The 13164-nt window shown below is 38.3% G+C and overlaps 2 protein-coding genes across 3 annotated transcripts in view; one reads left to right on the top strand and one right to left on the bottom strand.

Moving 5' to 3' along the window:
• LOC122640025 overlaps positions 1 to 13164 on the bottom strand; it is a 32547-nt gene that overhangs the window by 1362 nt on the left and 18021 nt on the right. The gene's annotated exons all lie outside the window — the stretch shown is intronic.
• Positions 892 to 12907, top strand: LOC122640026 (protein transport protein SFT2-like). Of its 2 annotated transcripts, XM_043833121.1 has the most exons (5): positions 892 to 1294; positions 3616 to 3883; positions 3990 to 4094; positions 5704 to 5840; positions 12887 to 12907. In XM_043833121.1, the coding sequence occupies exons 1-4, from the start codon at positions 1098 to 1100 to the stop codon at positions 5812 to 5814; spliced, it is 681 nt and encodes a 226-aa protein (XP_043689056.1). In that variant the 5' UTR covers positions 892 to 1097; the 3' UTR covers positions 5815 to 5840; positions 12887 to 12907. The 2 variants fall into 2 exon arrangements, with proteins under 2 accessions (XP_043689056.1, XP_043689055.1); XM_043833120.1 differs by lacking the exon at positions 12887 to 12907 and having other exon boundaries at positions 5704 to 6173.

Raw genomic sequence — 13164 nt, 5'->3', positions numbered from 1 at the left:
ACTTAGTTTCGGATGGCTTCCCCAAGGCAAGCCAATAAAGCCAATGTCAGGCCTAGACTGCTTAATATTCGGTTGAAAGCCGATCGTTTATAGCTTTGTCAGTCGATTTGTAGATTGATCAATCTATTTGTAGTTCAATTAACACGAGTCCGATTATGGACAAGTAATGATTGATAAAAAAAAGAAACGTGTTCATCTTTAGCTTATGAGACCTAATTGACTAAATAGTGCAATAACGTTGTGAGATCTTTAATTGGGAGGGTGGGGACCAATTAGGTCTGATGAAGACCAATTGATGGAGACCCCTATTCATGGTTCAAGTTATCGGTAATGTCAGTACCCAATATCGAACTGATATTTACTGTAGTGTTGGTATCCGTACAAGGGTGGGTAACGTGGATAAAAATTGAAAGAGAAAAATTCCTAGTGAGGGAGTGCATTGCCCACATTCGGACACAAAAGCGGATGAAATGATCGACCCACCCCCATCAAAGGTGGAAATCCTATTTCCATGATATCAATACGTGTGCTCTCATTGGTCTCCATGGGTGTGTTGGGGTCACACTCTCCCACAGAGATGGCCGACCCAATATTAAAGTATTAGTATTTTGAGGGGCAAAAAGGTCCAATCAAGCCAATAGGGCCGATCTGTATTACTCCTACTACACACTATGCTTGATTGTTTGACCCACGCCGAGAGGGGAAAAGGGCCAAAAAAGGTCGGAGTGTCGGACCGTTGGATGGACGGGTTGGGCTGTTTACGATTGGGGCTGACCGATCCACTGTCCGGGTCCGTTTTGGATCAACAGTCAGCAATAGTAGAAGAACAGAAAAGTGCTCTCTGCCACAGTGCCACACGGCTCACACCCCTTTTGGTTTCAGCAGTTTTTCCGATTCGGAAAATCGAACATCTCCGATAGGCTCTCACCGAGAGAGACGCCAGTAATAACACTGGACGGTGCGAAAGGATCAGATCTCTCACTCGAATTGGAACGCTTTCCACTGTCAGCTTCTTAATTTTCCGATTCGAAGCTGAGGATCTCTTTCTTCTTCTTCTTCTTCTTCGTCGTCGTCGTCGTCGTCTCTTACTTCGAATTATGCAGAATACTGCACAAGCTTGGTTTATGGGGGGACCGAGTAATACTGATCAGAAGGAATCCTCGTCTCTGCTCGCCGATTGGAACTCTTACGCGGCCTCGAAAGCTTCTGAAGAGACTGAACCCTCCAGCTTAGGGTTCGATCTCGAAGCCGCTGTAAGAACTGCCAACGATAAGGTCACCGGAACTTTTAATGTGTAAGTGCAAATCTGAAACCACCAATGAAATTTTGGGTTTTGAGTATTTTTTTCAGTTTTACTTCTCTTTCATGGTCGGTTCTACACTTATGACTCTGTCTCAGTTTCTTGTTTGGGACTTTTTGAATTCCGCTGGTCTCTACTTGCTTTTGCTCTAGATTCTGGATTTGTTTTCCTTGCATATTGAATTGTTTTCTCTGTTAGAAGGTTTTTCCCTGTTGCCAAATTGGAATTCTAATGTTGCTTTCATGTTTTCGTTGAGCTGGATTTTAGATTAATTTTCTTACTCTTTTTTTTTTTTTTTCAGAATTGAGAAGGATTTTCTTTCAATTTTTTCCGAGTTGGATCCGGGAGCATTTCTTCATTTTTTCCTTTGTTGCCGAGTTGTTCTTAGAACTGTTTTTTGTCAGAGACTCAGAGTTGTACATTCGCTTAATTTCTTTTACGAAGACACCCATTTTATCTCCAACCTCGTTGCCTTGGTTTTCAAGGTTCCTGCATTTCTTCCTCTCCAAATTGACCGAGCAATTGAAAATGCCAAAAGGCGCCTTCAAGAAGGAAAAAACGCTGATCCTGATCAGCATGTTGACCTCTGCAAATGTCGAACATATAAATCCCTTTTGAAATATAAGGAAAAATGAATATTCAAGGAATTAGAAAAAAGAAAAAAGAAAATATATTTGAAATAGAAAGAAAGACTGCAAGAAGAATGTCAACTATTTAACAATTGCAATTGACTAAATGGTTGATTTAGAGCTCAGAAAAGGCACCATGATAGATCACCCCGTGCAGGTGCAGAAACATTGGATTTGGAATTAGTTTCTGCTGGAGCTTCAGATAAAATGGAGACATAACAGAGTGCAGGTTTGCTGGTGGATCCAACATGTTATGGAGTCTTGTTGATACATTGAGTTGACATATGACAGCTAGATGGCTTCCTGAACTGATCCATCATCCATATTATTCTACATGTCACCCTCTTTCCTTATTGTGACTTTCTTCTGACCAGCTGCTTCCATAAGCGAATATGGATTTCTGTCTCAATCTATCTACCGACAAAGGTATATGCTGCAAAACATGAGCTACAATATCAAAGGATTCCTAGGCCGCCAACACATAATTCGTTCTTCTCTTATCGATGTAAACGTTCCAGTATTCCTCTAGATTTTAGGGATGCAATGGCATTGTCTGAGTGCTTCCCAACGGTTATCATCGTGTCATTTATATCCATAGAGTTGGATTGATAAACCTACTGAAGATCAGCACATAGTAATAATCAGCAATGAACTGCAGTTGCAAAATATAAGATCCCATCTCCAACTCATAGAGACCATGATTCAGCTGTACCCCGTCCTTTGCTTGCCAGAAATCCAGGTACAGGGACATGGTGGAATAATTTGTCATATATACACAGTACTTGTCCAACCTGGACCCAATCCTGACCCTTTCCAGTTCTTTGCCCCGCTAGTCTCTCAACCAGTATTATTATCATGACCAACTTTCTCTCGATGAAGCTGCTCTTGGAACCGTGTATTTTTCAGGAAGAAGGTATTAGCATTTTGTCCTCTAAAGTGAAGCAATTCTTGTGATTGAAAAAATAAGTATAGAAATTCTACCCAGGTTGCCTAGTCATAGTTATGCCTACCACTCTCAGCTGATTTCATCATAATTACATTCCTTGATTTAGCAGAAATTAGCATGAACACTGTGTGATGCAGGGGTTTCTACACAAAGTTTGAGGTTACTCTAGTTTGGGATTTTTTCCGAACTCTCATACCTTGCATCTCTGTTGTGTCATGAACAACAAGCTTTGTGTTTCCTGGTCTTCAGTGAAATAGAAAGTTCCAAAGGGTCCAGATAGCAGATTTTAGATTATTAATAGAGGACTTAACCAAAATAATTCCTCATAGTGGACTTTTAAGGATGGATATGTTACTGTGACTGTGAAGCAGTGGTTTTACATTCTTAAAATTTTGTTTAAAAGTTTATATTTCATTAGCCATTTATATGTGCATGGAGAATATCAGAATAGTTTGTGCAAGTTGGTGCTTGAACTCTCTGGATTAGGGCTTGAGAGTGTAGGACTGGAGGAAGGTGGGTTGTATGTTATGTTTCCCATTCATTATCCAATGCTAAACTACTTATAATGATAGGATTTATGTAGCTGACTCCTAATGCATTGATATATTAGACATGCATTCTTTACTCAATAAAATTGGTAGCAAGAATACATGAGTATCTTTATCTTCTACCTAAATTTGATATTTTGATTTCTTTTTCTCTGGTAGTACCTGCTGAATTTCCCCAATTTGATTTTGTAGGGTTTCGAAAGGAGTGAAGGATTTGCCAGGGAACCTCCAGTCTGCTACCACCTATGTCCCTTCTGGAAAATCTCTCATGTACTTTGGTTTATTCCTGGCGACTGGAGTGTTCTTCATTTTCATTGCATTTACCATGTTCCTTCCAGTAATGGTGCTAATGCCTCAGAAATTTGCTATCTGCTTTACCCTTGGATGTGCTTTCATCATTGGATCTTTCTTCGCCCTTAAAGGTCCAAAAACTCAGCTTGCACACATGTCAACAAAAGAGGTATTTTAACTTTTTGAATATTTACGGGTTAACATTTATCACTTATTCCTGAGAAGGCAACAATCGAATCAATTTGATCATCATGCTGGACACTTCTTTCTACCAGAGACTTCCTTTTACGCTGGGATTCATTGGCTGCATGGTGGGTACTATCTACGTTTCCATGGTGCTTCACAGTTATGTTCTTTCTGTGCTTTTCTCTGTATTACAGGTATGAAATTCCTCTTCATCCCATATACTCTGTCTGATTCTTGCTCGCCTTTTCTTTTTGATAATATTTAGTAAGCATTTCTGTATTATTTACTTTCTCCTTTTATTAAGTAGTTTTTCCATTTTATTCAATCTTGAATCACTGCATCTATTCTATTAGATAAACCAAATCCACCTTCCTACTCCAATGTGTAAAGCTGAACCCATTTTCTCATATTTGCTATATAACCTGCTAAACAATGAACAGTTCTATTTTCTAAAAAGGGAAATAGACCTTCCTACTCTAGTGGGCGAGCCTTGGTGCAACGGTTAAGTTGTGCTATTGCAACCTGTTGGTTGCAGGTTCAAACTTGGAAACACCCTCTCCTGCGAAGCAGGGGGTAAGGTTGCTTACATTTGCCCCTCCCAGACCCTGCAGTAGTGGGAGCCTCGTGCACTGGGTTGCTCTTTTGCTATTGCTAAATAACCTACTAAACAATGAACTGTTCTACTTTTGCAAAAGGGAAATATAGTTTTTACCCCCCCTGATGCAGGAGCTGTTCCATGGGCCAGTCCGAACCCATTTGACAACCCAAACCAAGGTGAACCGGGTTCAATTGGGTCAGTAGGATATTTAATTTATTAGGGTTTTTATTCATTGGGATTTATCTTGTAATCTTCTATTTTAAATTTAATTGATTAATTAGTGAGACTTGCTTTAGGAAATTATTATTAGCTTGTAAGCAACGAAAGGCAGATTTGATGAATGAATGTTTGAGTTGTTTTGCTACCAAATTGGTATGAACAATGGTTGTGTGACCATCTCTTTCGTTCTCCTCCCCCCCCCCCCCCCCCTTCTTCTTCTTTTTATATTTTCTCTTCTTCGTTTCTGGTTTCTCCTCTGTTTCTGGCGGTAACAGCAGGTCCTGTTTTGGGCCTCCATTATCTCTTCTCTCCTCTCTTTTCTCCCTGTGATTAGGGTTGAAGAAACCCTTTTCTGAGCGACCCAAACCTTGGAGTATTACTTGCAGAATCTTTTCTTCTCGAGAGAATCAAACTAAACTTCAGATCTGGTTTGTATTTGCATTAGACAATTGTTGCTGGCTATTTCTAGGATTTTTAGGTTGCTGAATTCTTCTATCGCATACTGAATTTAATAGATGAATAAACCAGCAACACATCTCTTGAATTTTGAGTTCATCTAACTCCATTTGATTGGATTCCAACTTCAAAGCCCATCTGGTATTTCCGCTTCTGGTTTGAGTTTAGTGGTTGAAGACAATAGCCTCCTTCCCACGATTTATCCTCTTTAAACCTTTAATTCCTATTATGCCCCCACCTTTAACCTTTAGTCCCTCTTGAGTGTCATTAATTTCTTCTTCCAACAATACCCCGCCTTCACCTTGCGTATTGTTCCATTCACTTGTTTCTTTTTATATAGTTGATTCCATTAAATTACAATCCTGTTAAAAAAAAATCACTGAGGTAGTCTGTTTAATAGTTACTCTGTCCACTGGCTTTATACCATTTGATTGTGCTTCTATCTAAATTTGTGGATATTTCTCATTTTCAAGGATAATAAGAGGAAACTTGTATTCCAATTTAACTGATGGTTGGTCAAATTTGACTAGGTACTCGCACTTATATACTATGCTATTTCTTACTTCCCTGGAGGATCTGCTGGAATGAAGTTCCTTATGTCGTCTCTCATGTCTTCAATAATGAAATGTTTTGGCAGATGATGTTGATGTCTTTCGAACAATCTCCTCCTGACCCTCTCCCACCACCACCACCACAAAAAAAAAGAATGCAAAATCAAAACGAAAAAGGATAAGCAAAGGATTGCATGTTTGTTCTTTAGATAGGTACCTGTCTATGAGAGTTGTAGTGTTCTTAGATACAACTTGCATCTGCCTTGGATCCATTGATTGGTTTAAGCCTTTTGTTTCATACTGTTTTCATAACAAATAGACAAATATGGATAAATTGGCATAAAGAACTTGTAGGGGTATTGTCCCATTTGGATTCTAATTAGTTTTGGCTATTGAAGATCTGGGTGCTGTAAATTAGAAAAGGGCTCTCTGAAGTGTGATGGTCCACAGTATTCATGCTTTTTTCATCCGAGCCCTTAATTGTTAGGTATTGTTTAACCTAATTAAATACTCTTAAAACATTCTAGCACCGGTGGTTCCATTTCGAGTAGTGTGTTATGATGTCCTGATCGAAGCGATGCAACTATCGTTGGTTGTGTTGGAAATATACATGAATGGTCCACAGATTTAGATCATGGAAACTTCATTCTCTTGGTTTTGTTGGAAATATACACAGAATGGTCCCCAGATTGTCAGTTGGATAGATGGCCAATCCTCTTTTAGTTCCCACGTAAAATCTGGTGGCCTATTTGAACCTTACTCAATGAATAGGATCTCTTCAGGTATGCTTTCAAATCAAACATAGCTGATTTTTAAAACATATTCTGATGCTTATCCTGACATGTGTAGGAGTTAAGTTTGGGTGCTAGTAACATTGTCACAAGGCAGAAAATCCAGAGTTGGCTGAGACTCCATTTTTGGCCATGGTGTACACTCACTGTAGTACTCGACCAATATGCCTGTTCCAGTCTTGATACTTGAATTGTCGGTTGCCACAACCCAATTCCTCTGTTGCTACATATATAGCAGCATGGTTGAACTTAATTTGAAGGGAAAACTCAAAAAATATACAAACAAAAGGAGGAGATATAACAGATTAAAGAAAATAAGTACATACAGAGTTCAACATGGGTCCTGTGTCAGGACCTGAAAACTAGGCAAATCTGGCATATTGAGCAGTCCTAGATGCTATGGAGACATGTAATTGCAACATAATATCACACATCAAAGCGTTCAATATCAAACAAAAGAGACAAAAAGAGTTCATGGCCAGGTTTTACAAATGGTTTGCAGTTGGACGTAATCCAAATCTGAAGTAGCATTAGCTGATTTGCTAGTTTCATTCCTTGGAGGATTCCTTTTATCTCTGCTTGTGTTGTTGATGCTGCTAGTCCAAACCCAGTTAATGCTGCGAAATGTGAGATCAGACATGAAGATTAATGCAGACCACCCTGCTTCTTTTGATTCCTCATCGAAGCTACCATCTGTTTGAACCACGGATTTAGAAATTGGAATCTGATCAGGTGAATAGTTGACTCCTGACATTCTGGAGGAAGGGATCCCATCTGGGTTTCTAGGGTTTAAGTGGGATCTGTCCTATTCCAGCCAATTTCTTACCAATACCGGCGGATCAAATCGAAATCAGTTCAAAATTGGCGGGACTCATTCAGATCTCGGTTTCTTGTTTTAAAACTCTGGTTCAGACTCTATTTCAATAATCCAATTTTAATCCAGTCCAATCCAACAATTTAAAAGGAAGGATGAGGTTTTGTGAATTATTGTCATTTGGTGAAGGACTAATTCCTGATGACAACATGTTTTGCTGTGTTTTAAAGAAAAAATTAAGAGTAGTTTTGCAATGATGATTTTCAGTTTTGGATCAATGGTTTAGGTCTGGTTGTTGCTTAAGCTAAACTGATTGGTTCCTTCCTACCCAAATCTTGTAGGGTAGGACTACTCCACCTGCAAGAAGGTTTAAGCTTCCTCTTTTTTAGATACATTGTGTGGCGATTTACTTTGCACTCACACCATACTCTGCTGTATGATAAGCTTTAGCCCAAATAGAATCTGCAAATAGATGGCTGGGTCTCTTACCATTCAGTTCGGGTTCCGCGGTGACACTTGACGCATGGCAAATCTAGAAGGTCACTCACAGTCTACCAGGTTTTAAAAGCCCAGAATCGGGATCCAAATCGGTGAGGAATCGGTTCAAATATGCCATAACCCTAGTTTTTGGAAGTGGATGGCTAAAATTGGGATTGGTCTTGGCCGATTCTGATCTGAATTGGCCTTTCCGGATCACCTGATCCCGATTTTTGAAAGCCTGCTTTCTACTAGGGTTTAAAAAATCAGAATTGTGTCGGTCAAATCTGTCAATTTGAATCTGATTGCTGCTGGCCTGAATTGGTTGATCCAAGAAGAATTTCTAGGGTTCAAGCTGATTTTGACTGACTTGGCTGAATTCAAAGTGTAATCAAACTGGCCGAGCCAAGAAGGGTTTCTAGTAGGGGAGTAAATGAATAGTCGAAATTCGTTTTTGTATTCGTGTCCGTATCCATTTAGTACTATCCAAATCCGTCCGAAAACTAAACGGATGCGGATATGGATAGGCTATAGCTATTCAAAAAGCTATATTTACATGTAAACGAATAAAATATCTAATCCGTATCCGTTTAGTAGTATCAGAATCCGTCCGAAAGCTAATCAGATGCGGATATAGCACTATCCAAGCCAAATCCGATCCGATTACATCCCTAGTTTCTAGGGTTCAGGTTGATTCTGATCGATTCCTGATTGATTCTGATTGATTTTGGCTGAATTGGAATTGTAATTGAATTGGCCGATCCAAGAACGGTTTCTAAGGTTCAGGTTGATTCCGATCAAAGGGCTAGGCTTGTAAATAAGGATAAGGTTGATCTCGTTGCCAATTCCACTACCCAAATGGTTGGAGTGGTCTGATCAGCAATCCTCAGAGGAAAATCGACCAAAGGAGTAGGCTGTAGGAGGTGTTTTCTTATTGACACCCCTTATAGTGTTAAATAATTTGTAACTTTATATTTTGTTTTTTTAGAATATATTATTTTTTTCCAATGAAGATAAATATTGTCATTTTACATGTACATTAAAAAAATGTGCATGAAAATGACATCTTTAAATAATGACATAATGATATTTCACTTTTAAAATTATTTCTAAAAATCTTTTTATACGCTTAACTTAAATAACCTTAGCCAATTAAAAGAAGATTATAAAATTCTAAATACACCTATAGAGGTGTCATTCAATATTCCTTTTAAAAAAGATAGGTTTTCCTTTAAACCATGGTGAAGCATGGTTCTCATAATCGGATTGGACGGAATGGATTGAGCCTGATCCTGATACAAATGGGGTGAATGGGGGGAAAAATGATTCAATTTTGAAATTATGCCCAATAATAGAGCTTGAATGGTATTGTATTGGTATCTTACTATCTTACTCCCCCCAAAAAAAAAGTATTGTATTGGTATCAGAGGTGATAATGGGGACACCGATACCTAAAACCTTTCAGTGATTCTTTCATCAATTTTATTATAGTGCGTAGATAGTGGTTAGGAAGAACGAAGGACATTTTCAGACTTTCAAGCAAGGATTTTAAACTCGGAATCAGGATCGAATCAGTCCCTAGTCTCTACTGATTTTGATCCAAATCAGTTCCAAAACCGTAGAATTGGCTCATGAGACTTAAAAATCAATGATCCTGTCCCAAAACACCCTTAGAAACTGATCTGAAACGTCTAAAATCAAAATCTATAACCATCAATTCCGATTCAAATTAGCCGATTCAATCGATCCAATTTTTTAAACCATGACGGTGGATGAAGGAAAACTCCCCCTCTCTCCCCCCTCCCCCCCAAACCAAAACAAAAAAAACAAAAAAAACAAAAAAAAAGTTGTAGCTTTCACCGGCTTAAATCTATTCCCAGCAATGCTCCCACCCCTCCCTCCCTCCCTCCCTCCCTCCCTGCATGTGCTGGGAAATCACCTCCTGAGATTTGAATCTGAGATCTTTAAGACTGGTTTTTGCAGATTAAACCGGTGTGATACTTTAGAGAACTTTTTATATATGTTAGGTAATTAGATCCAGTTTATTATTAAGTTAAAAAATAAATAAAAGTTTCACCACTTGACATCCATTATTGGCTCCCTTTCCAATGCTTCGATGAAAGAGAAAGTTTCAACAACAACCACCAAACAAGTGTAGAGAGAGAGAGAGAGAGAGAGAGAGAGAAATCCGGCAATTAGGAAAAGATAAGAGATGACAACCACTTAATTAAGGGACAACGATTTGACTTTAAATCTTTAATGGGAGCCTTTCTTTTTGGTAAACAATCTTTAATGGAGTTTAACCTCGACAATTAGTAATGGTAGCCCAGCCGGGTTCTTATAGACTTATTATCATACATGTGGTAACAACTTACTTTTCTTACACGTACATTTCAAATGAGAATAATTGTCACGTGGTCATGGATTTATTTGATGGTATTGGTGACGGCATCAATATCGAAATCGATTTGTCTTGATCATAGGGTGAATCAGGCCGGGTTCGACCGGTTTTTTTAAAAAAAAAAAAAGAAAAAAAGAAAAGCTCACCCAATTCTGAGTCCTATTAGCTCAGCTCAAGCTTAATTCGACCTAGAGGTCAGATTGATCTCAGTCTAAGCCCAACACTATCAGGCTCAGCTCCGCCTTGATTGACCCTAATTAGGTGGGGTTGGCCTGGGTTGGCCCTAGTTGATCATAAATGTTTTTTTTTTCTTTTTTTTGTCATTTGTGTCCTTATATGCACTGAAAAATGAAAATAAAACGAGACACCATCAACATCAATCATTGTTAAAAATAATCCTAAAGGCTTAAAGCTTTAAACATAATATGTAATAATTAAAATATAGATATTTAAAATCAAGGTGGGAATGTTGGATTAGGCTAAGCCTGGTTTAGCTCGAGACTTCAACCCAGGCTTGGTCTCAAGCTTGAAAACCCCAACTTTGACCCGTCTTGCTAGCTAAAAGCCCAACCTAGGCCCTTTTTGGGCTTAGGGCGGGCTCGGACACAGAGCCAAATCTACACCCCTAATTAGTCATATCAGATCAAAAACAATAATTTTCATTAAAAAATATCACATTTATATATCAATATCAGTATATTCACAGTCGATATTGATATGAATAAGCTGATATGGTTGATCCAATACCAATTCCTAAAACTACGCACGTGGTAGATAAAAAATGAGACCTAAATTTTATAGATAGATAGACCCCTTACATTTTCTATTCATATGTCAAGTTTCAGTCTTATCAGAGTTCTCCATATGGTAAAACCTAACTTTGAAAATCCAAGTCTATGGGAGAGTGCATAGTAATGCTTATAGGTGTAAGGTGTGTATAGAAATATATGAGATACATACCAATATTGACATGAGATATCTTTGATTGAATTAAGCTATGAAATTTGACTTGTGATTAAGCAAGATGATGACCTCTATATCCAACAATCGGACTAGCCACCATTTTGGGTAGTTGTGAACCATTTTTTTCCCCTTAGTTATGTTAATTTATTAGGTAGCTATTTATGTCAAAACGGTTTTATGACATTTTCGGAAGTCACAAGATAGTCGTCCAATTTCAGAGTTTTTCTATCTAAAGTGTCTATTCCTATTCAGAAATGGGCGAATGCATAAAAATGTCTAGAATAAAAGGGATACATGTTGATACAATGGGGTATTTGATTGAATTAAACCCTAAAATTTGACTCATGGCTTATCTAGGTCATGTTGTCTCTAATTAACAGTCGAAATAGATGCATCATCAGTCCATGTCACAAAATAGATCATTCTGAGGTTTGAAAAAATAATAAACCCTTATGACAATAATATTCCATCCCCCCCCCCTCCTAAACAGAATGCCAAGTGAAGCACAACAATGGACGGTTTTAAGAATCAATATCGAACCGACGATATCAAGCATGATACATACCGGTATCTATATTGATATTGGCAGTGATCAATACCGTGAATTGTTAGGTCTTGTTTTGGTCTGAAAATCATGATTTTAGTATTCAATATCGATATCGATATTGGTCTTGGATAATATCGATTCGATCGGACAGATTTACCCCTGTTTTCTGTAAAAATTAAAATTTATATTTTACATTTTTACTCTTGTCTGTACCGATCCACCGACATAAAAACCGCCTGGAGACTGATCGGATATCGATTCCTCAAACCATGCTCCCACCGACTTCCGTCACTTAAAAGGTAAGAGACAGTTGCAGCTTTTATTTCTTTCATAAGTTGCTCAGCTACAAGCATACAAGCCTACAACTGTGGAAATCCGAATCAAAGTACATTCTGTCTCTATGCAACAGATGGTGATGGCCCCATAGAGCAGAGCATGGTTGTGGACTGTGGGGGACGAATAGCTTGGGCCTTGGGGGTTTAATTTTTCTAGCTTCCTCATTATTTGATCATTTGACTCAATTATCCAATGATGTTGGATTCAGGGTTCAAGAGTTCAGAATTGGACCGGAATCAGTGGCATCCAATTCCATTCCGAATCAACCAGAATCGGGTAAAATCGATAACGAAAATATTAAAATCAACCATAAATCATTCTAGAATTGGATTCTGTACCGTTCCAGATTGACTGGGATCGGGATCAATCATGAGTTCGAATATTATTTGAGACCCAAGAAAACCCCTAAATTTTATTACGATATAAAGCCAATAAGAACAAAGGGAAACATAACATGCCTTACCCCAACCCATGAAAAAATAATCACTCTTTCAACTGGAAACCAAATCACCTCACCTCTCTCTCTAATATGATCTTAAAGTTAAGGGAAGGGAAGAGTAATAAAAGACTAAGACAACAAGGGGTTAAGGTATAGCGTGGTACCATCGTGGAAGTATATGTCCCTTAAACTAATCTTAAAGCATAAGCATCTCTCTTATTAAGTCTTAATTATTCTCCTCTCTCTCTCTCTCTCTCTCTCTCTCATGTGCATGTGACGGTGCCTTTCCAATCCTTCCCCAACAGATTACCCCTCACAAGTCACTCTACTAAAGCCCTTTTTCATTTCCCATTCCTTCTCCATCCACCCTCTTCAACCATAAAATAACCCACAAAACCATCTCTCTCTCTCTCTAACAGAATAGTGAAAATCAAATTAATAAAAAAGGAAGAAAGGAGGTCCTGCACAAATGCACTTGCAGGAGGGAGGGACCATTTCCATTTTATTTAATTAGTTTCTTTTCACTTTCAGTGGTGTCACCATCTCTTCTTTTAATGTTGTTGTCTCTTCATTTCTCTATCTTTGGTTCATAGTTTTTTGTCTTTTAATTCTTTTCTTGTATCCATCAACCTTATCAGGCTAAACTGTACAAGAAGAAGCCATTGCAGCACA

Source organism: Telopea speciosissima, chromosome 9 (genome assembly GCF_018873765.1).
Source record: "Telopea speciosissima isolate NSW1024214 ecotype Mountain lineage chromosome 9, Tspe_v1, whole genome shotgun sequence".
In the NCBI taxonomy this organism is placed as follows: domain Eukaryota; kingdom Viridiplantae; phylum Streptophyta; class Magnoliopsida; order Proteales; family Proteaceae; genus Telopea; species Telopea speciosissima.
Note: the sequence above shows the minus strand (reverse complement) of the source record. Positions and strands in the feature narration are given on the sequence as shown.